The 24,980-nt window shown below is 37.4% G+C and overlaps 3 protein-coding genes across 7 annotated transcripts in view; 2 read left to right on the forward strand and 1 right to left on the reverse strand.

The window, feature by feature from the left end:
- The first annotated feature begins 1,409 nt into the window (after positions 1 to 1,409).
- On the forward strand, positions 1,410 to 4,917 carry LOC144526596 (uncharacterized). The gene is made up of 4 exons (XM_078264155.1): positions 1,410 to 1,520; positions 1,616 to 1,663; positions 3,378 to 3,490; positions 4,030 to 4,917. The coding sequence occupies exons 1-4, from the start codon at positions 1,484 to 1,486 to the stop codon at positions 4,156 to 4,158; spliced, it is 327 nt and encodes a 108-aa protein (XP_078120281.1). The 5' UTR covers positions 1,410 to 1,483; the 3' UTR covers positions 4,159 to 4,917.
- Positions 4,918 to 6,359: 1,442 nt separating this feature from the next.
- On the forward strand, positions 6,360 to 18,670 carry plxdc2a (plexin domain containing 2a). Its single transcript, XM_078264162.1, has 14 exons — positions 6,360 to 6,480; positions 8,485 to 8,696; positions 10,020 to 10,163; positions 10,696 to 10,765; positions 11,324 to 11,446; positions 11,563 to 11,681; positions 11,755 to 11,854; positions 11,976 to 12,071; positions 12,360 to 12,441; positions 15,359 to 15,419; positions 15,533 to 15,764; positions 16,707 to 16,742; positions 17,067 to 17,221; positions 17,772 to 18,670. The coding sequence occupies exons 1-14, from the start codon at positions 6,360 to 6,362 to the stop codon at positions 17,985 to 17,987; spliced, it is 1,767 nt and encodes a 588-aa protein (XP_078120288.1). The 3' UTR covers positions 17,988 to 18,670.
- myripa (myosin VIIA and Rab interacting protein a) overlaps positions 18,481 to 24,980 on the reverse strand; it is a 42,577-nt gene continuing 36,077 nt past the window's right edge. For 3 of the 5 annotated variants that reach the window (XM_078264159.1, XM_078264156.1, XM_078264158.1), the window contains 4 exons: positions 22,309 to 22,470; positions 21,984 to 22,085; positions 21,831 to 21,891; positions 18,481 to 21,239 (listed from right to left, as the gene is read on the reverse strand). In XM_078264159.1, the coding sequence (XP_078120285.1) occupies positions 21,220 to 21,239; positions 21,831 to 21,891; positions 21,984 to 22,085; positions 22,309 to 22,470 (345 nt within the window). In that variant the 3' untranslated portion in view covers positions 18,481 to 21,219. Of the gene's footprint in view, positions 21,240 to 21,830; positions 21,892 to 21,983; positions 22,086 to 22,308; positions 22,471 to 24,980 lie in introns of those variants that run through there. The other 2 variants (XM_078264161.1, XM_078264160.1) reach the window with 1 other exon arrangement.

Below are 24,980 nucleotides of genomic sequence, written 5' to 3' on the forward strand. Positions count from 1 at the left end.
GTAGAAGTTAACTAACTCCAGAAGATGTCAGTGGTGCAACATTAGGAATGCAAACTGCCGTTAAAACCTAAAGAAGAAGAAGAAGCGAGCTACCCTGGCATGGTTATTCCCCTGGTGTCCTTAGCATAGACTGTAAAATGATTTTTATGGTCCTTAGATTTTTATATCTAAGAGAAAATAAAAAAGAGAGGAAAATGAAATTGTACAGATATAGTTGCTGAAAGATAAGGACAACACATAAAACATGTATTCCAATATATACAGATGATCAAAAGAACCTTAGAATGAAAATACTGGGTTTGTTTTTGTTCTCCCACTTTTAAATATAAACATTAAGGAAAGAACCGTCATTTACCATCATATACAGTCGAGATGTTGGCTATTGTAATGGCATTGCAGTGGGTAGAGAAAAACAAGATAAAAAGGGTGATCTTATGCTCAGACTCATTATCCATGTCATCCCAAAACAGACCAGATATATTCTATATAATATATGAATCACTATTCAAACTTCATCATAATGAGACAGCAGTCAGGTTTATGTGGATCCTAGCTCAAAGGGGATTCCCTAAACAAGCTCTGAGACAGGACAGAATTATAGAGGTATCTTTCAGTAAAACTGAATCTAAAGCTGTACGGTAATAAGGGACAATATCATGACTGCCTGGCGTACTCATTGGGATGACGAAAACAAAGGAAGTCATCTATATAAAGCAAATGGGAGGTGAGGAAACAATAGGAAAACATTTCATTTAAATGAATTAATTCTAAATAAAATAACTTAATGGGAAAACATCCATCAGGACTATGGTACATCTGTCACTGCCAGAAGTATGAAAGCTAAAGACAGAACTGAAAAAGAGTTGGGTAGGAGTATTGAATCTTAAGAATTTATTTAGCATTGAAGAAGGAAAATATAAAGTTGTGTTTGAGTTTTTGAAAGAAAATGGATTAATGAAGAGTTTTTTCTTCTTCTTCCTACTACTCAGAGAAATATGGAACTCTGATCCATATAGTAGGTGGTGGTAATGCACCTGTCACCATAGACTGTGTAAAATAGGATGCCACACACCATTAAACATAAGGGAGAAGAACCAGCAGCAAGAAAGAGAAAGATTGAAAGACAAGGTGGTAACGTTAGATATGGGAATGGAGTGGAGCATTAAAGGACTGTTAGATACAGGGAAACAAGTACAGGTTAAAAGGGTTTTATTTAAATTTTAAACAGGTTTAATATCCAGAATATAACTGAAGTTATAACTTATAACATAAGTTGTTTCAGTTTTATTAATTTTTGTATTAGTCTGTTTAAAGTCATGATGCCATACGCTCCGGTACAGTAGGTGGCGGCATGCACCTTAAACGTTGGTTTGTAGCCGGCCAATAAAGCTAAAGAAGATATGCAGCAGCAGCCTAACAGCAGAGGAGCAGCGAGCTCGTGCAGCAGGAAGTGTGTGAGAGGGAAGACCACTTAGAGAGAACAATGGGAGTGGAAGTTGAGACCATAAGACCAGGAGACGGTAAGGTTTTTTTTATTCGTGTGACTCAATAACTTAAATATATTTCCTTTTCAAAATGTAGCTGTTTTTTAATCCACGTGTTTTCCTTCTTTCAGGAAAGACTTTTCCGCTTAAAGGACAGAATGTGTCCGTGCACTACGTTGGTAAGATCTATTTCATTGCTGATTGGTCAAAGGTTATCTAGTAAGTCCATATTCATTTAAAACAGCAAATATTACCCACTCAAATATAAACGTTTAGTCGATTTGAAATGCAATGTTAAAGAAATTGTGTAATTTCACATTTGGGAAATGGCTTATTCGCGTTCTTCAAGATATAGCTACGTTAGCTAGATGAGAGGATCCATGCCACACTCGTCATGTCTGTACGGTAAAATCGTTGTTGTTTTTTTCCCAGGATGGCGAAGGGATGTCCCGCCCTTCTCTGCCTTACTCTAAATCTGATTGACTTACCCGCCTAACCAATCCCACTCATTTTGCTCAAATCGACCTAACCAGAGCAGGCAAAGAGTACAAGCCAAAGAGAGGGAGAGTAGGGCGCGTCATGCTTCCGCCATACTAGGATTTTTTTTCTGGCGTACGGTCACATGAAGCTAACGTATAGAGCCAGGATCAGAGGCGTATAAAGTACTAGAAACCCATACTTAAGTAAATTACAAGTGCTCTATCAAAAAAGTGACTTGAGTAAAAGTAGAAGTGCTCTTTAAGCACAACACTTAAGTAGAAGTACTAAAGTATTCAAAAAATGTTGTACATAAGTAGTTTATTTTAAAATGTACTACTCAAGTACTGAAAGTAAAAGTACAAGTATTGTGTTATTTAGTTATTCAAGAAAGCAGTCAAAAGTTTGAATATCATATTGTTTATATTATGTCAAATGTTTAGCCAAGGCGGTAGCCAAAGGAATTAACAAATATGAATTATATTACAAAATAACAAATATTAACAAATACTGAAATAAAATGTACAATTATCACACTGCAAGTAAAATAAACATCCTCTCCAGCACAGTAACGATTAAAGCCGCCAAAAAAGTTATCGCACACTAGCTAGTAACGTGTGACGAACAGGAAAGTTAGCAAGCTAGCAAAACACAGATAAACTAGCAGCTTCACTTCACATGGTCAAACGGTTAACATTCAGGACTCACTGCAGACTCAAACAACTCAGGAATAGTTTAATCTGCTGCAACAATAGCTAAATAGAGTACAAATTTACATCGTCTCTGACTTCTGAACGGACAACCGTAATGAAAAGAAACACGACGCTATCTCGGGGTTTTCTTAAGTATTAAACTCATCGAAAATATGTACTCAAGTAAAAGTGGTAGTAGGAGAAAAAAATAATACTCCAGTAGAGTACAGATACAGCCTTTTAGCCTTTTAGTACTTAAGTAGTTCTACTTCGTTACTATACAGCTCTGGCCAGGATACACTAAGTTTAGCACAAGGACTGGAAGCGGGGGCTAACGCATAGCCTGGCTCTGTCCAAAGTTAACATCTTCTTTCCAGCACCCGCAATGCTCGCCATTTAAGACATCTCGTTTGTTCCATCCGCACAAAAACCGAAGTGCAACGAACTATATTTGGCCAGGCTAGCGATTTCCCCTTATTTCTAGTCTTTGTGCTAAATTAAGCTAGCCGTATTCGGCCTGTAGCTTCATATTTAATGCATAGGCGTTACGGTGGTATACATCTCCTCATCTTCAGAACTATTCTTTTACTTGTTGAAATTCTGCTTCATTGTGTACGCTGGCGGATGTGTTTGTATTGAAAGTGCTGCAAAAAGACTTAGTCTTAATGGTTGGGGAGAAAATGTTACCATAGAGCGCGAACAAGTTTTTGTTGTTGTTGAACAGGTACGCTGACAAATGGAAAGAAGTTTGACTCCTCCAGGGATAGAGGAGACCCCTTCAAATTCAAAATTGGACAGGGTCAAGTCATTCGTGCTTGGGATGAGGGTGTAGCTCAGGTAAGGAGAGGAGCTTTTTTCGTGTGTGTGTGAATTTATGGACCTGATTAAAAACTGCTGATAGTCAAATATCATCTACATAACCATGTTATAAAACCTGGATTTTACAATATAGACATTGTACATATGGGTGAGTTAGAATTGATTAGTTGTGTAATGTCTTCTGAGGCTCTGTGGGAGCTTTCCAAAGTTTGAAAATATCCCCTGATGATGTCATTAGGGTTATCTCAGCTTGGACTCTTGGAGACTTATAATTTGTAAAACAAAGCACAAGTTACAAAATTGGGGCAGGAGTTTGAAAGATGTAAGGGTCAACCAGGCGAGGAGGGTCTAACAAATTACATTTGCATTGTGGGAAATGTAGGATCCAATGGTTTTTGGAACTTGACCCATACAAGGGACTAAATGGATATATCAGCCTCTGTTATATTGATATTGTCAAGTCTTAATGGAAGTGCATTACTAAATCAGACTGATCAGCCTTTCAATATGGAGCTATATTATTACCTATATGTAATATCTCCTCACCTCCTCCACAGATGAGCGTTGGCCAGGTGGCAAAGCTGACCTGCTCGCCGGACTATGCATATGGCGCTAAAGGATACCCACCCGTCATCCCAGGAAATTCCACTCTCATCTTTGAAGTGGAGCTGCTGGGTGTTTGTTGAATTTAAAGGTTACTCTTCACAGTTTCTCATTCCATCAACATCTGACAAATAATTTTAATTAAAGGTGCTGTCGGTAGAATTTAAAAACATTAATAAATCTTTGTGGAAAGAATTCTGATATCTTGGTATTATTGAGACAAATTGGACTTTTTTCAAAATATGCTTATTACTTCCAGGGTTTATGTGGCTTCCATTTTTACATTTGTCTGATAATCTTTGACTTGTTCTTCAGCTGTTAGATAGCACATCAGATACATAATGGAATAACGGCAAAAGACAAACTAACATTAAAATTCTTAAATAGATTTCTTTTGTGCCATAAAACAATCTTAACAGAATGGACTGCCTATCTGAACCAGTGGCACTAAATCTGCACAGAACATCTTGTTCATATGTGGTTATTCCACTGTCTTACAATTAGTGTGAAAATGCTTTTTCATGTCAAAAATGCACATGATGCACCTTTTTAATGAAGAGCTTGTTTTTTTTTGCATAAATGTATTCAACAGGTGCACTGAGTTGATGCATTCAAACTTTGACGCAATGTAAAAAGACGCTTTGCCTTTTAGCCTATTAGATTTTGAATCCTGACCCTTATACTATACTCTTGGGTCTTTTTATTCATAACAAGTTAAAGGCCTTAGGTGTCCTTGTGTTATGTCATCTGGCTAAACATTTTCTGGTAATGTTTTACTTTATTGTGTAGAAAGTATTTTCTGTTGGAATTGCATTCTTGCATTAAAAACAAAGTATACAATATTTATGCGTCATTTATCATCATTAACATGACTTTGACTTATGAACAACTAATTGTGATCAACACAAGAACTCCGATCCTTGTGTAAAAGTACCAATGCCACAATGTAAAAATACTCCATTACAAGTAAAAGCCCTTCATCCAAAATGCTACTTAACTTAAAACAGAAGTATTATCAGGAAAATCTACTTAAAGTAGTAAAAGTACTCAATGCAGAAAAATGTCCAACGCTGATTAGCAAAACACAGGAAGTAAATACCCATAAACAGATTTTTATTGTTAAAGTACAAGTAGAGTTAGTCTCAGTTAAATTAAGGGTTTATGTATCTAAATATGAACTCTGAGCAGGGTCACTTCTGCATGTATTTTCTTTTTATCTGATTACTAAATATTAAGTTGTTTGTTACTGACACTGTTCTCATTGCCCACAAAATACTCAAAAGTTCATGTTGTCAAACCATACTCATGCATAAAGATAGTGCTTGATCGGCCTGTTAAGATCACACCTAACCATCAATCATTTTTAACTGACCAACTTTATTATTCTTCCATTTACTCTGGATTTAGGTAAGCTAATGTTCAAATGATATAATGGCTTACATTCATCTGGTTTCATAGGTTTGTTGTGATTGGGGCCATCTAGTGGGGGAACTTTGGAATTACATGAGGGACACAACCTCTGCTGCCTTCATTTGCTCCTTGTAATCTTCAGTGACATTCAACAATCAATCGATTAATTGAGAAAACAATCAGCAGATTAACCATAATAAAGATAATCATTATGTGCAGTCCATGACAATATATATTTTCATTTTGGCTCTACTTCAACCAATTGCAACTGTAAAATCTTGACTTCATAGTAATTCATCAATAATATATAATTAACAGTCAGAGGGGGCATTTTTCAGCATAATATTATTTTCCAGATTAGGCTTTTACTTAATTGGCATTTTGAATGCAGTAGATGTACTTGTAACATGGTTTTGTTTTTAGTTTTTTTTTTTACAGTGTGTAGTACTTTTACTTAAGTAAAGGATCTGAATACTTCCTCCACCATTGCTTTGGGCTCATAACTATGACAATTACGACAGCACCTGAAGGCAGCGTATCCACGGGTCCAGCTTCTCATCGCAGAACAGCGTTTCATTCCTGAGAAGACTGAACTGACGCACAGATGGTTGTGGACAATCTGAAACATGGACATACGTCTATATCCATGCATGGACATCAACATGCCGAGAAACTTTACGTTAGGGTACACTCATAGTAAAGTTTGCGTCGTTTAAGTCTTGAGTGTTTTTTCTTCTTATTCTAATTAGACAAGTAACGTTTCCGTTAGGTACTTTCTTTTTTTTTTTTTTTTTTACCAACAGTGAGACATTGGAGGGTCCCGGTCACAGGCGCAAACTCACATGCGCCAAATAAAAAATGTTGCGCTTTTAAAATGCGTTACGAACTAAGAGGAAGGATGGCAGTGACCCTGACAAAGACCGTTAATCTCATCACAGGACTGGTCATTGTTTTCCAGTTACAAATAAGCTTCATGAAGCTAAAATCCGCTTATGGTAAGTTAGATATATCTGCTAATAACGTTACCTTTCGGAACTTTACTAAAAAGAAGAAACTGTACATGTTTATATAGGCCTACAATAAGATAGATAACATAATTACACTAGATATCTAAGATAGATAACATAAGTACACTGCCGTTGCGTTAAAGTTACCGCCTGTGAATTTGGTAACGTTAGGCTACTGCGTCATTTATTGTAAGGGTAAGTCTTTTTTGTAATTATCTGCCAATACCAATATCTTTAGATTGAATGTGGCAATTACATAACATGCGTGCAGATGTTTTGATATTTTCTTTAATAAGTTACACCTACATATCATGTATTCAGCGTTTTCCCTTGTATTTTTTCATGGCTGAGTGAAAAATCTTTGACACAGTATTAAGACCACATTGGGGTACTAGGTACTACCATTTAAGTTTTTCACAAAACTCTCTTTAACCTAAAATACTAGGGGAAATAAATCATCTTTTTCAACGTACTATAATTGTAGTAATCCTTTTCAGTTTTATGTGTACCTGCTTAATTGTGTTTACACCTTCGACCACCAGGTGGAGAATCTTTATGTTGACAAATTAAGGTGTCAGTTTCAGGTGTCTCAGCTGAAACAGCACCTGTTTATGCCAGTATCTGTGGGTTTTAGATTTTCTGTGCAGCATTTTGTTTATTTAAAGTGGAAAAAGAAACGGTGAACTGTTCTGCAACAGCAATGGGTGAGATGCATTGAACTGTATGATAAATCTGACTTTTGTTGATCTACAGGGTGGGTATTTTAACAAAATCTCAGTGACTGTTAGTCACTCCAGTATTTATACAGTTACTGCTTTTGTTACCAATAATTCTTCTTCCTGCTACTACTACAGATTATGTAGCATCAATACACTGCCCACATCACACTGGTGGAGGGTTGTGAGGCCTCTGCAGCCACAGGGCCACCATGTGACAGAAATATAGACAACATCCACCGCTGCCCAGCCTCACATGCCTGGTCCTGGACCTGCTGGTGTGAAGAATGTGAAGCATGCTTTCACCCTCTGCTGTGAAAAGAAAAATTGGGACGCACTGTTGTCACTGGAAGGGGCAGAATGATGGGGTGACCACGCATGCTTGCCACATGGCACACACTGGGGAATTGTTTATGTCCCATTGCATGTGAGAAGAAGATGCCAAAGTTTGCTTACTGATGTTTGAAATGGTCAAAGAGGCATTCTCCACATCTGACATCCCCTTAACATACAGTTTCCCTTATTCATTACCACTTAAGGTTGTTAAAATAGTCTTAATATTCCACGCTGACAGTCTCTTATATGTTGTGTGCCAGGTTTTTCAAGCTCTTTATCTAAGCTATATGATGTTTATACTGAGTGAAATATTCAAACCCAAGACTCCATGTTTTAAAAAAATAAAAATAAAAAATCTAAATCCTAATGGAAATATATTCTAGATGCGATACCTTGTGCATCATTTCATACAAACCTCTCCAAAATATAGCTGGACATATTTGCTATCTTTGGAAACTTTTAACATCTGGAGCTGGGGAATTTAAGCTCAGTGGGTTTGAATTAGAGCTGCAAAGTCAATTCAAAGAACTAATTTAATGTTATGGATTTATTTTGGATCCAAGTGTTTCTTTACTATTCAGGAAGATTTATTTCCTGAATAGTTATTTCTTTCCTAAACTTGAGAGCAGTGGCTGCCTTGTTTTTTGTTTTCTAAATGCTGTAGATTAATCTTAAATTGATCAAAAAATGTATTAATCAACCTATTGTTTTAGCACTATTATTTTTATACCAGTATTTGGCTATTTATAGTCTGCAAATAGTTAAACTACTGTTAGGACATTTGTACTAAGATTGCTAAAATGTGGGTCTTTGTCAGCATCAGCCCAGGCATTTTGATTTTATTGTTAGAAATATAATGATGGTACTTGAAAATAGACACAGTAAGTAAACAATGTGATCAAAACAACAATAAATCATCTCCCTCTATTCGATTCCTCAGGAGTCTACCATACTGACACACAGGGGTTGTCTTCTCCAGAGGATGGGTCGTATGTAGTCGCAGGGAACAAGCCCAGGGAGACGAGTCCCAGGTCTGGGGTCCCTGGCTGGGCTGCAGACAACAGGGGCCACTACAGAGACCAGCACCAACCAGAAGAGTCAGATCCAGACCTGCTGATGGAGGACGGTCACGACAATGCTACACAGATTGTGGTAATGTCATTTACAGCTAAGAGAGGTTCAGCAGGTGAAGAAAAACATTGGAACTAAAGTCATAACTGAAAATGACATTGAAGGGATGTCTCCCTTTGGTAGGTGATGTATTTATAGGAATGTAGTCTGGGACATTTAGGTAACAGTTGTTCGAAAGCAGCCGAGTGAAAATGAAGCAGGGCTTTAAAATAATAACAGTTAAGGAATCTTTGTCTGTATATGATGATATGGGTGAACATTGTTTGAACATTGGTATTAGATGCCGTATTAGAGAATTAACAAGAAGGATTAGGAAATACAATATAGTAATATAGTATATTGGGAATAAAATTAAAGGAGAATTCCGGTCGATTTCAACACGTAGCTCTGTTTGTAAATTTGGAGTGCATGTTCGAAATGTCATTACAGGTGCCTACCCATGTGAAGAGATTCCTTCCGAGTGAACACAGTGAATCTGACTGCAGTAGATATGAAAGAAATGCATGAATGTTGTGCTAATTCATACCTCTGTTTAGTTCCTGTGTTGAGAGGGCAGTAAGACGAGTGCTTAGGGACCGTCTACAAACTACAACACAGAGAAGAGATACAACAAAAATATTTATTAATTTAATGATTAAATAAGGTAGTGTCTCCAAACAAGAGAGCTACCGGTAGTCAATGCCGCAACACAGCCTCGTACTTCGAGAAACTGGTGGTGTACCTGCGGACATTGTGAAGCTATGGCCACCGAACAGGAGTGTCTGTGTTGCATGGAGTGGGACCTGTTGCGTCGCAACACCCAAGAGACGCAGTGTTTTGTACAGTCTGAAGATTTCCTCTCTCTGATAAACAGGGCCGTACTTACCTACTACTACTAGCGGTATCTCTCTCTCTCTCTCGTAGCCCTTTCACGGAGCTCCCGCAGCTCTTCGTTCAATAAACTGTCGGTACACTTACAAAGTTCTCAATGCTTCGGTTAACATTTAGGGACCCTCACTATGCTACCGTTGAAGTTTGGTGATATTTTGAGCCTTTTTAGTGGTATAAATAGCGATTTGTTTTTACTTTCCCTGTGCCCCGAATACTAGCGTTGTAAGCTAACCAGCGGTCCGCGCTAGCTTCGTTCAAGCTACAAACACTCAATTAGCATGAAAACATGTCCCAGAGAACAACAGAGTGGGTACACATCCGTTATTAACCCCTAGGTTCATTTTGCGCCGGAATTGTCCTTTAAGCTAAAACTTAACACATTTGATGATTCAGTCAATTTAGTTCCATTTTTTTGTCCCTCATACTGATTTAATGTGTGTTTTAAAACATTTCAATCCCTACATTTTTGGATAGGACATTGATCCCGCCTACTATACATCTAAAATCTACGGTTCTGGAGACTCAGCCAGCAAAGAGCTGTGGGTGAACATCGATGAGATGGAAGAGGATGAGTGGAAGGTCTGTGGCTTCCTGTCCAGCATCCACAGACAAGCGGAGGTATGAAATCAGTCTGTGTGAATAAATGAGACAATCAGTGTTTTATGCAAATATCTCCTGTGGAAGAAGTTCATTGGGGAATCCATCTTTAATTTGTGTATTTGCTTTGACTTCCTTCAAAAGATTTTGATGTCCAAATGATTTAGACATTGAATTAAAGAAGTGTTGATTAGTGTATTACAGTTTACTTTCTGAGTGTATTGAATTAGCCAGGGAAGGGTTCAACTCAACAGCAACTGGACTTGAAAAGTTGAAGGTCCAGTTGCCCTTGACTTCAACCCTCACTAGATAACTATGACCTAGATGATTGAGAACTTTCACAGACAAATGCATTGAGTTGAGAACACAGGCACCGTATTAAAACAAAAGCTGAGTTAACTCTCACTTGGTTGCATTAAAGCTTATTATAAGTTATTTTACACGATTAAAGATTCGGACAAAAAGTTTCTCGTGTTGTTGGTGTATATGAAAATGGTTGTTGACCATCTTTAACATACAGTTGATATTACACTTTTTCTTTCTTCGTTTCCAGAGAGTGAATCTTTCCTTCAACTTCCCTTTCTACGGACATATACTAAAAGAAATCACAGTGGCAACTGGAGGTAAGTCTTTAACTACACACCTCTTTCCTTTAGCTCAAAGTTATAATGCACAATCTGTATTCAAAGTAGCTACAAGTAGAGCAACTTTATATGAATTTTTATTATTTTTTTGTTCACTTTTTACCTTCATAGCAGCCGCACAGTGTATACTTACACTGTGCCAAAATCTAAATGCGTTAAGCAATATGAATATATTTGACAGCAGAATAGCGCTGCTTTAAGAAACTATAACCTGCATCACAGGTTTGCAGTGATGTTATGTTAAATATTTTTGGCACATGCTTTAGTCTTTTGTATGATCAGTGTGGATATGTTTCTATACAACCTCTCTATCTCCAGCAAAGTACTGAAGTTTAGGATCTGTTTTCAAACAGCAGAAGTTGAAGAACTAGATTAACCTGCCAAAACACAACAGAATAAAAAGTTACTGTGAGTGAAGCAGTTTGTGTGTGGGGAGAGGGGCTCTTTGTCTCATATCTAGTCCATGATTGAAACTGATTGTGAATGTCTCCCTGCATTGCATACAAATTGTAACCTCTGCATGTTATCCTCTCACAGGTTTCATTTACACTGGAGATATAATCCACAGAATGCTCACAGCCACTCAGTACATCGCCCCTTTGATGGCGAATTTTGACACAAGCCTGTCCCAAAACTCGACTGTGTTTTACTTTGATAACGGTAAGAGACGTTTTACTCAACTGTCATCAATTGTGGCTTTTTGTTTGTGGGTCTGCTGTAGAATATTTATACTAAATGTATGTCAATGATTATGTTTATGCATGTCTACCATGTAGGCACTGCCCTGGTGGTTCAGTGGAACCGGATGTATCTCCAGGACAACATCAGTCTAGGATCTTTCACCTTCCAGGCCGCTCTGCACAGTGACGGACGTATCATCTTTGCATACAAAGAGGTGACATTTCTTCTCAACTTTGTGATCTGTTAATGTGGAATTTGTTTAATTATTCAGCCTTTTTGTTTTATAGATTCCTTTAGACATCAACGGCATCAGCACTGAGAATCATCCTGTCAAGGTGGGCTTATCTGATGCTTTTGTGGTTCTTCATGAGATAGAGCAGATCCCCAGTGAGTGGCACTTTTGGTGTATAAAGACATTCTTCTTATATTTTTACCAGCCAATTCATTAAACAAAGCACTGGATCTCACTAGATATTAACAACATCACATCTTTTCTGACATGCTCCAGATGTTCGTCGGAGAACCATTTATGAGTATCACAAAGTCGACATCCTCAAGTCCAAAATTTCCAATTCTACAGCTGTGGAGATGCTACCTCTCCCAAGTACGTTAATGCTAATAAAGTATACAAAGAGATGCAAAACACACATCTATGTTCTGTAAACTTGGATCATCAGTAACCTCATCTAAAAAATGTATTTTACATGTTTGTATTGTACACTTGTGTTGTACAGTTTTAACACTTTTGTATGAAAATAGCTTGTGATCAGTAGCAGCTGTTGCATGTTAGCTCTATGCTGCAGGATGGCCTGTAAAAATACATTCAGGTTTAATTCACAGAAGTCAAAGCCATCTCTTCCTCCTAACTCTTCACAGTTTTCTTTATTCTCAGCATGTCTCCAGTTCTCCAGCTGTGGTCCATGTGTCACTTCTCAGATTGGCTTTAACTGCAGCTGGTGCAGTCGGCTACAAAGGTAAACTGGAAAGCACTCTGAGAGCACATACCACTGACAAGGCTGCACATTCGTCTGTCCTGTACAACTACATTATATAGTGCATGCAGAAATGTGATTATGTGTGCAGTATTGTAGGGACCTAGAGTGGCATGGTGATGGAGAACTTGCAGACTAATCAGTCCCTCCAGGATTTCGCTGCCTTTTTTTTTAGATTGTTGCGGCCCAAAATGCCTGATTTCGCAGGAGCTTTTGTAAAAAATTGCGATAAAAGTTGCTTCTTTTTTTTTGTATGGTTCTTTAAAAATAAAAATGAAACTTGTTTTGGGGAGAATAAAATTACTCTGGGCTGAAATTTCCTAGTAACCTTACCAAAAAGGCTCAGGATGCTGTAAATGTTGGTATAATATGAAAATGGCTGGTGGATTTAAGACAAAAAATTATAATTTATTGAATGAATCAAATTTGAACATATGTGTCAGTAGCTTGTTGATCTTTACATTGTTAGTTAATTTAGTATCTTGGCCTGGGACACACATTCATACGGTTTGATAAAGTACTTATTAGACTTTAACTTATCATTGCACTTACAATAACGAGCGTAGCTGTTCTCAATTTAGGTCATTGTGTCGTCTCATCTCCGGTTTTTCCTGCATCCACTATGTGTCTGTCTGTCTGTCTGTCTGTCTGTCTGTCTGTGTGTGTGTGTGTGTGTGTGTGTGTGTGTGTGTGCGAGTGTCAGTCGCGGGGGGAACGGAGCAGCAGACCCGCCCACTGCAGAGAGCCGACAGGATTGAAACGGCAGCAGGTTCAGCGACTTCAGAGTGAAAAATTGTACATTGATGTTAAAATGTATACAGTCTTTCGCTGTATGTTTTGTTGGTAAATGTGAGATGTTCGAGTCACACACACGTCTCGTCTTCATATCACAAACAAGGAAATGATCAACTCGTTCTCACTCCCGCTTGGTCAGTGGCTCTCAGAGTGCATGTGGGACTGCTCGGATTGGTTGAAGTCGCGGGAAACTTCAGGTTATTGGTCAAATTTGGGGAAAAGTTGCGAGTCGCACCAAATTCACGGTGATTGGTTGAATGGCGCGATCGCGAAATCCTGGAGGGACTGACTAATGGCAGCACACAGGGTGATCATGTGTATGGGTGTGTTGCCAATTTCAAATATCGTTTTGCATTTTGAAGAGTTTTCCCAATGATCGCTAGAGTTTTCATTCTCGAACAAAGTGTCTTATGTAAGAAACAGTGTGTAGTGTTGTGCAAGAATTGTGTTGCAGAATTGAAAAAGTGCAAAGCAGAAAACACGTTTGTACTTTTGGTGCCTTTGTTTAAGGCATGGTAACAAAAGGTTAAGGTTTTGATGCTTTTGTCTAAGCATTCACTTTTAGTTTGTAAGCAATTGGCAAAAACTGTATCTCTGAAGCCTCATTTTAGTTTTTACTGAATGTATATTCGCATAGAATGAGGACTTTGGGTTTACTTAAAGGAGTAAGTGAAAGAAATGATCTCTTTGCAGGCAGTATGGACAGAGGAAAAACAATTACAGCGACCAATAATCTTTACAATGTGGGACAGATGAGTGTTGTATTAAGATAGACTTGAAAAAAATATGAACACATCCTTTAAGACTAAACCAATTTACAAAAGCTTTGTTTTTTCCCTATTGCTTTACTACATGCTGCCCTATTGCAGGGGAATATAAAGTGTAAGTATGTATATTATTGCATATTAGCTGGATGCAAAAGTCTTCAATAACATTTGGTTGTATAAAAAGGCTTGATTCAGACTTGTATCTCAAACACTTTGTCAATACAGTATGTTGTATGTTTATGAAGGTTAACCTGTGATTACAGCTTAAAGGAGAATTCCGGCCATTTTTTACGTTAATCTTGATCGCTATACATATGCGAGTACAGTCGATAGAAAAAAAACAAACATTTATTTTGTTTATTCCCCCTCAAAAATAGGTAATAGAGCACTGTAGTGGTTATGACCATATCAGTGACTATGTAACTACATGGAAACGGGCCAAATGATGTCTCTGGCTTGCACACTGATAGCGTTAGAGAAGGCTAGCTGTAGTCTTGCGCTGAAGTCCCGGTGTAGCAGGAAAAGGTAAACAGTGTACAGATCGCTATGAGAAGCAATCTTTGCAAGCCACAGACATCATTTGGCCCATTTCCATGTAGTTACATAGTCACTGACATGGTCATAACCACTACAGTGCTCAATTACCTATTTTTGAGGGGGAATAAACTTCAAGTTTTCGTCGCAAAGGCATGACCTGTCCTCTGGAGGACATAGCCAGACCACCGGGCGCTCGCTGGATTGTTTTTCGGGAGCGTGAGGCGACGAAGGCGGGGAGAAATCAGAAGCAAGGATCCCGGTCGGGCCTGCTAAGGGAACTACCACACAGATTGACAATGCCAAGCCTCCTACTCACCAACACCAGATCGATCACACACAAAATGGATGAGCTACAAATACACACAGAACTGTTGCGTGATGATTATCACAGAATAAGCCTGGCTGAACACACTTATCACAGACGGCAGCTAGCAGCTAACAGCTAGCAGGGCGAGTTGGCTATCGGCAGGATAGAGACAGGGTAGGTGAATTTAAACGTCTGAGTTGAAAACGCATCTTGTTGTCACGTAAGGGCCCTGTTCATGTTGCACAGACATTTTAATTGCATTTTGTGTCTGTTTAGAGGCACAAAGGCACTCCTGCCCCGACAACTGCCGTTTTAGCTCAGTGGACGCTCGTAGAGGTAGCTGCAGCAACTCCAGTTTGCTAGGACCGATTCAGGTCGGGGGGGTTTCAATCGAAAGTACTCGCATATTTATAGCAATCAAGATTAACGTAAAAATTGGCCAGAATTCTCCTTTAAGTACACATTCATTATATATATTTACTTCCTTTGTCAGATGCTCCAGTGGCTTTGATCGTTACCGGCAGGACTGGGTCGACCTTGGCTGCCCGGAGGAGGTTCTCATTATTTTTGCATTTCAGTAAATTCCACAAAGTTGAACTCAGTTCACACTTGGCACTACTTGAATGTCTGTCTGCACAAAAAAGTTTACTAATGTTTGTTTGTCCAGAGAAGAGATCCCCGGTGTCTCCGAATGACAGACGAAACAAACGCCACATCTCGCCACCTCACACCTACGACCACTCCTGTTACAGCGACCGCAATGCATCATCAGAAGACCTCCAGCATGACCTCCATCCCCCTCCACAGTACATCCACTGTCACCAACCCCTCAACACATAGCAGCACAAGCAGAAGAATAATATCCACTCAACAGCCTCCTACCAGCAAACCTGCTGAAGGTAAGATGCTTGCCAATCACCTGTAAACAAAACGTGTTATGTTTTGTTCATCCAACACTACGGTATTTTCAAATATGGTTCTTTTTTGAATTTCCCATTACCTTTTATAGAATCGTCTTGATAGCTTAACCTCAATGAATTTCAATTTGACTTTTTTTAGTGTTAAAATCTTATTTAGGACAGGGCAGTTGTCATTTCCAGCTCATGAATTAATACTACTGACAGTGTGAGGGTCAAGTGGTCAGCTATTTCCCAGCCCTCTGTTAGCTCCTAGCTGAGTGTATACAGCGCTATGTTAAATACTGCATAGTGTCCTTAGCTGCTGAGGGATGACTCAATGTATGTGTGTCACTCTGGTTGAGTCAGAATATAGGAGGGCTATTATTTTTGGTTGTATTGCTATTGTTTGTAAGCTGAAAGAACATAACATCCTTCTCTAACAGAAGCATGATTATTTTACTCACATACTTTTTTTTTTAATATAAGGAATCCCAAAGTTATTCTCAAAATGTTCTCTTTGCATTATGGGATGTGAATAAAGTGAATTGCATATTTTTTTGCTGCCTAACTATTCACTGCAAAAGGCCCTGCACTGCTCCAATTTGGGATGCCTGTGGGGAACCAACAGATTTTGCACTTTCTATGAGATTTCACTCATAGTACACTACAGTATTTCAGTTAATAACGTACAGAATTTAAATTAAATGATAGGCTTTAAAAACGAATGTAGTAACTACTCAAAAAGCTTCTCTTTTACAGTAAACGGTCATCTCTTGAAATTGTTGAATTGTTTTTTTTCCTGAGAATTTTATTTTATTCCTGACAGGACAAAATTGTTAAACTTTTTTTTTTTTTTTTTTTTTTTTAAAATCAAAGTACAACGCATGACATACTGCATTTTATATTTAAAAGTAGTATATCACGTCGTATTTCTTTTTCTAGATGACACAAAGATGTCTTTGCACATCAATGAAGCACGTAAGTCGTTCATGTTCACCTACTGTGTGTCTGACTGTAATTGTATCGGTACGTGATATTTTCAGCACAAAACTTACATATTTCCATTTGATCTGATAGTTAAAGCCACTATGTGAAAAAGCTTATGTGATTACACCGTTGTTTAAATTGCTTTGATAGAAGTCTAACAAACAGAAATATCTGCATGTGTGTGCTGCTTTTAACCCAATCTCGAGTGTCCCCTAGTTGTATCAGAGGGGATGCAAATTCTACACACAGTGGCTATAAGTCTATAACTAAAGTATTAGTAGCATCACTGACAGTCTCATCACCACCTCTGTACAGCAGAAGACGAGGAGACCATAGGAGAGAGTGATGGGCCACAGACTGGTCTTCTGGCAGGAATCATCATGGTGATGGTGATCATCGGAGCAGCCGTCCTTGTGTCTGTCTACATGTACAACCACCCCACCTCCAGCGCCAGCCTCTTCTTCATGGAGGTCAGGGACACCATAATCCATAATAAATTCTCCATAATCCCTTCCTTTGAAAGAGCCATGCATTTGTCAGATGTATGTGTTGCATTGCAAGCTGTGGAGTCTAAAAATAAAAAAGATGGTCCTTCTAACACTTTAATTTAGATCAAGCTACTTTGACAACTACTTGGAGATTAGACTTCACTGAAGCTATGCCACACTTTCTTTCTGTGAAATTTAGTTGGAAATATTTGACATTTTTGGAAGCTGGGGAGATTAATTTTATTATAGAATTTAAAACAAACACTCTTTGGGCTGCACAATGGTTGTTTTTTTTAGACCATAAGTTTGTAATAGTGTCTGTCCCAAATGGTGTTAGGAGCATAAAGAAATAGTTTATTATCCCCCGCAGTGCAATTAAAAATATATATATATATTTAGGAGAGCAGAAACATCTCATACAAATGCATACAACCATTAAGTGCTGTGCACTTTACGCATTTTTTCTCAATATTCTCAATATTATATTTAAATTTATCTTGAAACCCACTTGTGTGTTCATTCCCCCCTTCAGCGGCGACCGACCCGATGGCCAATCATGAAGTTCAGACGGGGCTCCGGGCGCCCTTCTTACGCCGAGGTGGAGGCTCCTGGTCAGGACAAAGACGGCGTGGTGGTCATCGACCCCAAACAGTCTTTTGTCATGTCAGACAGAAGAGAGAGTGAACAGAAAGAATGCTTCATAGTTCCTGATCAGAGGGAGCGCTTCCTAGTCTCAGAGAACTCCTGACCAAAACTACGTATCCCAGAAAGCTTTGGGACAGAGCTGAACCTCTATGTGAGGGAGACTTTATTTCCATTCAGCTGTTGCTCAAAGTCGTTTTAAGGACAGACTTTGAGTGAAACCACCAAGCCTCTATGAGGAAAATGTAACTACAGAATATTTTATTCACAGTTTTTAGGCATAACTTGTGATTACTGCGTCACAAAGAGCGAGGTGACGCTGCTGAATGTTTAAGACCATTTCTCTCAAAGACGGCTGTTATTTTCCAGAGCTGTTATGCGTCGTTTCAAACCTTCACAAGGAGGAATGTCATATTCGGGTGTCATTTCCTCATCTCAAAAATACAGACTAAATTCCTCACCATTACACCCACCTTCATCTGAGGGGCGAACAGGGTGCACAGTGTTTTCACTGCTGTTTACCTCCGAGCATAACATTTTTACAGTGAAGCAAAGTCTGCAACCTTTTGAATTTCTACTTTATTTTCTGAACTTCATAATAAAGGCAGAAAACATAATTACTGATTAGTTTCCGTACAACCATGGAAAAAACACAGGTCTATATTTTAGACATGATACAGTCTCGCAACAATTTTCTAACATGCTATAATTGTTCCCCAGGGTTGGGTCAGATTACTTTGAAATGTAATCCATTATTGACTACAAATTACATGGCAATGTTTGTAATCAGTAACAATCAATTGGATTACCCAAAAGATGTAACATAATCTGAATACTTTAGGATTACTCTTAGATCACTTCAATAAATATGCACCTTAAGTAAAAGACACCGCCACAGAATTGATCAATGAATTCTCATTTTATTTTTCTCTTTATTTCATTACATCTAAAAAAAATCGTTTTGCTCTCATTAAAGCATTCCTGTGTGATCTAACTAAAAACATACTTTCTTTACTCTGAACATATCCGTAAATGGTGAAATAACTGAAACCATTAGTTTACCATCATTGGACCACCTGATAGCTAGCCATAGATATATATATTGACTAGATGTTGCCTTGGGCTTCTAAGCATGCGTCAACACCGCCGCCATCTTGGAACGGGGGTCTGTAGGTTGCGCTTGTCATAGGAAGTAGCTAACTCTGCTATCTCCGCCTGTACTTAGAACACAGATATTTATACTGATGCCGGAGTTTTGTGCTGCTTATGGTTGTTCAACCACAGGATGGTGTCATCCTTGAAATAACTACTCAATGGACTTACTTCAAGCCTGACAACAAACTGACTTTTTGGCTCAACTTCACTATGGAACACAAAGACAAAGCAACACTTAATTAATTTTGTGTCTCTCAGCTGTTGACATGTCATCTGTGGTGCCAGCTGAGGACAACGATGACAACACTGCATCCTCGCCCTTTGAGTTAATCACTGGTGTTGTGTTGGACCATAGTTATTTAGCAAAAAGCTTTGGGTGCCTAACTGAGAACGCACTTGTTTACATTGCAGAATTTGTAGTTAGGCAAGTCATGAGAAAACTAATAAAAAAAAATAATCTATTCATCATTCAACAACACAAGGGAAACCGGATACCATTGCTATGCTACCCACAACAAACAGCGTTTGCTCGAGCAGCAGCAGAACCGAACAGAGCCTATGGTCCCTCCGCTTCACCCCCCGCCGGGAAGACAGCGGTCCTGGGAGATGGCTAACTGGACTGTGCCTCTCCCGGGCTGTCATCCGTTCTCTCGGCAAAGAAGTCTGCCTACAGTGGGAGCGGAGCGGACGACCCGCTACTGTCTCGTCAATATATATATCTATGCTGTCTCGTTAGCTAACGTTAGCTTGCTAATTTCCTCCACCCAAAATGTCTTCATCCTACACTGGTAACCGTAAAATAAACCAAACAAACATGTCACTCATCTGGCGATATCAATGTGCTTTCCTTAGATTGGACAAGAGCGTGTGAATTAATTAAGTTCTTACATTTTACTAATTTAGAGGCTGACCGGCTGGCTGGTAATCTAGCTTGCTTGCTTACTAGGGGGCTAATTGTTTAGCGGCGCAGGGGGTGCAGAGAGGGGTCTATTACGGTCTTTATATTAAATATCACGGTGAAGGATATTAGTTTATTAACGTAAGTTTATTTTGTAATGTAATCAATTGTCATACCATTGTAGCCATTTTGCATGCAGTAGGCTAGAGTAGGCTAAAGTTCATTTTAAGTTTACTTAAGTGGAAGAATGTGACTAATAAACCTAGGCCTACAAGCACTAGGCATTACATTTTGAAAATGAATTAGATTACTAATATATTATTAATATCAAAATCTTAAATTTTCTCTGGACTCGATCATAAACACGTCTGACCTTTGGAACGAACCAAAAAAACTAGAAAATTGCATGAGATTTTGACGATTTATGGTGATTTTATTTCCGTTAGACCTTTGCCTACACTGACCCTTTTGATTTGAACCTTTTTCTTGTCAAGAAACTACACAGGCAATTGGATGATAGTGACATCTAGTGGACAAACGAAATGAACTGCTTGTCAAATTAAAACATAGGCTATCATAAAAAAGTTGCATTGTTTGCATGATAAAATGTAATCAGGTAATCCTCAACAATGTAAATGTAACAATTTACGTTTTTATTGTAAATTGGGCTGATTATAGTTACTTGCTTTTTGTAATCTTATTATGTAATCCAGATTACATGCAATCCGTTACTACCCAACCCTGTTGTTCCCACGTGTAATCTGAATATTTATGATACAATGGTAAAAATTGCAGGTTTTAGTCAATGGCTTATAGTTTAGTGGTTTTTTTTAGTCACTGTACAGTATATGTATAGCTTTATTTATCAGCAAGTTAAATGGACAGCTAATTATGTTAAAATGAAGTCTTTCAAAAGTATTATTAAAACATTTTTTAACACAGGCTGTTATACAATGTAATAATTTCACCAGTTCTCTCATTTTTTTGGAAATCTAAAAAAAAAAAGTCCTAAAACTCAAATGTTCAAAAGTTGTGATTTTCTAGTGAGCTGAGGGTTTAACCAGAACTGTTAAGGAGTTTCATCTACTGTACATTTTGGTAAGCTTACACGAGAATCAACAGTTTCCTCCAGTGACACAGTACTAGTGTCCTGTATTATTTGAGGCATGTTTAGTCTAAAAATGAAATTAAGGCAATGGAACTTAAGACCGGCCTGTAGGCTGCAGAGTGAGAGGGTCAAGGCACTGCTGTGTTGGAGGTACTGCAAAGGTCCTGGGTCGATGATTTAGGTTTCCTCTTTGTCTTCTGACAGAATTAGACAAAATGAAAATTATGCATTAATAGTGATTCTGAGGTACTATAATAAGAGTCAAATCGCACTTATTGAATAGGTGCATATTACATATCAGAAAAATACTAAATATGCATTTTTGTATTATTTGTGTCAGCAATTTCTGTTTACTTAAACGAAAAAAATGACACTATAACTGTACAAATACTTCCATACTGCATATTAAATATAAGCGGCTTATAAGTATGTAGAATGTTCACATAGGAAATGTGACAAAAGTAAGTTCATTAAAAACTTGATTTTTGAGGGTGCTGCAGATGGACACTATTGTCCCACAATGCATTGCACACAGGAAATAGAGGACCTGGGGAAATAAACAAATGTCCAGGAAAACCCCAAAATAGCTATTACATCCTTGGAAAAACATTTTGTGAAGTTTAATTCTAAAGTCACAGTTTGATTTACTGTTTCGTATGAAACCGTATAACATAATGCATGACATGATGCAGGAACTGTAAAAAGTTAAGTATCCTAAGACAATTAGTATATAATGCACTGTATACAGGTAGCATGTATATTATTGGGACACAGTATGTGTTTCTAACCTTTCACTGGTGGTGCAGGTAATCGCCTCCTCAGCTGTCTTGATGAGTCCACAGTAACAGGCTGCAAAAAATGCAAGTGAAACATGTTTTTTTATTCTTGAACAAGGTGTTTTACACGCTTATGAAATTATGTATATTACTGTATGCAAGTACCATAACTGGAATAGTCTTGGTCTTAGTGAAGCGTGACTGTTGTGGGTCCACATTGAGGCCTGCACTCTTCAAAGCAGCAATTCTGGCCGAGATGTCACAAGTCTGGAGCAGAAACAACACAAACATGTAACACAGTACGTTTGACGAAGATCAGACTGGTATTATAGTTGTTACAGTTGTCTTTTCAATCTTTGACCTTTGATTTCAGTTGATCACAAGCCTCACACAACGCTGCAAATATTCAGGTCTAATAAAAAGCAGCAGAGCACTTTCTTAATATGCCAGTTTAAGCTTTAAAATGGATGCAAATCAAACTTCAACCCACCTGCAGCTCAGACTGTTGAACCTTAGCAGCTGCAGATGCTATCTGCTCCTCCAGGAAGGACAGCTCCATGTCGGACGTCCCGCTGCAGATGCCCCTTGCACACTCCTCCAGGTCCCTCAGCTCCGCCTCCAGACTGTACACCTCTCCAGCTGCCACATACACCTGCAGCATGTCCAATTCAACACAAGATTACCTTCAAAACTTAGTAATTTAAATTGAAATCAAGACTAGTCACATTGTATAGTATGCCATAAAATGTCTAGTACAGTATGTCATAGAAATGTCATAGTATGTCATAGAAAAAGAAATAAAATTCCATAGTATAGTATGTCATAGAAATGTCACTACTGTATGTCTACAAATAAAAAGTCATAGTATGTTGTGTATGTCATTTATGTTCTAAAAATAAATAAAAGTCATAGCATGTTATGAAAAAGTCATAAAAATGTCAAATTTCATTGTATCAAAAAAGTCAAAAATATGTTATAGTATGCCATAAAACAGTCATAGTATAGTATGTCGAAAAAAAAGTAATGAAGTGATAGTAGGTAATAGTATATCAAAAAAAATAAAAATAAATAAATAATAATCAGAAGAGTTGAACCCTCAACCTCCAATCTTCATTTTATCTCTAGCAGCTTATCTCACGGAGGTATTTGTGAAGCTCATAAGGCACTGGTTCGGCATTCAAAAAAGTCATAGTATAGTATGTTGAAAAAAGCCATAAAATAGTATGTCAAAAAAAGCCATAGTGTAGTATGTAGAACAAAGTCACAAAAAAGTCATAGTATAGTATTTCGAAAACAGTCATAGTATAGTATGTCGAAAACGGTCACAAAAACAGTCATTGTATAGTACGCCGAAAAAAGCCATAGTATAGTATGCCAAAAAAGTCACAAAAAAGTCAGTAACAAAAGTCATAGTATGTCATAAAAATGTCATAAAAAGTCATAGTATAGTATGACATAAACATAAAAAAAATTCACAGTATTGTATGTCATAGTTTATTTTGTCATAGAAAAAAAGACATAGTATACTATGTCAAAAAGAATTCATAAAAAGTAATAGTACAGTATGTCGAAAAAAAGTCATTAAAAAGTCATAGTATAGTATGATGAAAAAAGCCGTAGTATAGTATGCAAAAAAAGGTCACAAAACAGTCATAGTACAGTATGTCGAAAAAAGCCATAGTATGTCAAAGACAAAAAAAAGTCATAGTATAGTATGTTGAAAAAAGTCATAGTATAGTATGTCAAAAAAGTCACAAAAAAGCCAAGATATAGTATGTCAAAGAAAGACAAAAAAAGTCATAGTATAGTATTTCGAAAACAGTCATAGTATGTCAAAAAAAAGCCATAGTATGCCAAAAAAAGAGACACAAAAAAGTCATAGTATAGTATGTTGAAAAAAGCCATAGTATGGTATGTTGAAAAAAGTCACTAAAAAAAGTCACTAAAAAAGTCATAGTATAGTATGTTGAAAAAAAGCCGTAGTATTGTATGTAGAAAAATGTCACAAAAACGTAATAGTATAGTATGTTGAAATAAGTCGTAGTATAGTATGTAGAAAAAAGTAACAAAAAAGTCATAGTATACTATGTTGAAAAAAGCCACAAAAACAGACAGTATAGTATGTCAAAAAAAGTCATAAAAAAGTCATAGTATAGTATGTCAAAAAACATCACTACAAAAGTCATAGTATAGTATGTCGAAAAAAGTCATAGTATTGTATGTAGAAAAAAGTCACAAAAAAGCCGTAGTATAGTTTGCAAAAAAAAGTCACAAAAAAGTCATAGTATACTATGTTGAAAAAAGCCATAGAATAGTATGTTGGAAAAAGTCACAAAAAAGCCAAGATATAGTATGTCAAAGAAAGACACAAAAAAAGTCATAGTATAGTATTTCGAAAACAGTCATCGTATAGTATGTCGAAAAAAGTCATAGTATAGTATGTCAAAAAAAGCCATAGTATAGTATGCCAAAAAAAGACACAAAAAAGTCATAGTATGTCGAAATAAGTCATAAAAAAGTCATAGTATAGTATGACGAAAAAAGCCATAGTATAGTATGTCGAAAACAGTCACAAAAACAGTCATAGTAAAGTATGTCGAAATAAGTCGTAGTATAGTATGTAGAAAAAAGTAACAAAAAAGTCATAGTATAGTATGTTGAAAACAGCCACAAAAACAGACAGTATAGTATGTCAAAGAAAGTCATAAAAAAAGTCATAGTACAGTATGTCGAAAAAAGTCATAGTATAGTATGTCGAAAAAAGTCATAGTATTGTATGTAGAAAAAAGTCACAAAAAAGTAATAGTATGACGAAAAAAGCCGTAGTATAGTTTGCAAAAACAAAAGTCACAAAAAAGTCATAGTATACTATGTTGAAAAAAGCCATAGAATAGTATGTTGGAAAAAGTCACAAAAAACCCAAGATATAGTATGTCAAAGAAAGACACAAAAAAAGTCATAGTATAGTATGTCAAAAAAGCCATAGTATAGTATGCCAAAAGAGACACAAAAGTCATAGTATAGTATGTCGAAATAAGTCATAAAAGTCACAAAAAACCCAAGATATAGTATGTCAAAGAAAGACACAAAAAAAGTCATAGTATAGTATTTTGAAAACAGTCATAGTATAGTATGTCAAAAAAGCCATAGTATAGTATGCCA

Source organism: Sander vitreus, chromosome 12, assembly GCF_031162955.1.
Source record: "Sander vitreus isolate 19-12246 chromosome 12, sanVit1, whole genome shotgun sequence".
Lineage (NCBI taxonomy): Eukaryota > Metazoa > Chordata > Actinopteri > Perciformes > Percidae > Sander > Sander vitreus.

What these genes read in the sequence shown, in the direction of transcription:
- plxdc2a (XM_078264162.1), top strand. Translation starts at nt 6,360, where the DNA reads ATGCGTTACGAACTAAGAGGAAGGATGGCAGTGACCCTGACAAAGACC. An exon ending in TCATCTTTGCATACAAAGAG is followed by an intron (nt 11,682 to 11,754) that starts GTGACATTTCTT and finishes TTTGTTTTATAG; the next exon opens with ATTCCTTTAGACATCAACGG. An exon ending in ACCTTGGCTGCCCGGAGGAG is followed by an intron (nt 15,420 to 15,532) that starts GTTCTCATTATT and finishes TTGTTTGTCCAG; the next exon opens with AGAAGAGATCCCCGGTGTCT.
- LOC144526596 (XM_078264155.1), top strand. Translation starts at nt 1,484, where the DNA reads ATGGGAGTGGAAGTTGAGACCATAAGACCAGGAGACG. An exon ending in GACCATAAGACCAGGAGACG is followed by an intron (nt 1,521 to 1,615) that starts GTAAGGTTTTTT and finishes TCCTTCTTTCAG; the next exon opens with GAAAGACTTTTCCGCTTAAA. An exon ending in TGTGTCCGTGCACTACGTTG is followed by an intron (nt 1,664 to 3,377) that starts GTAAGATCTATT and finishes GTTGTTGAACAG; the next exon opens with GTACGCTGACAAATGGAAAG.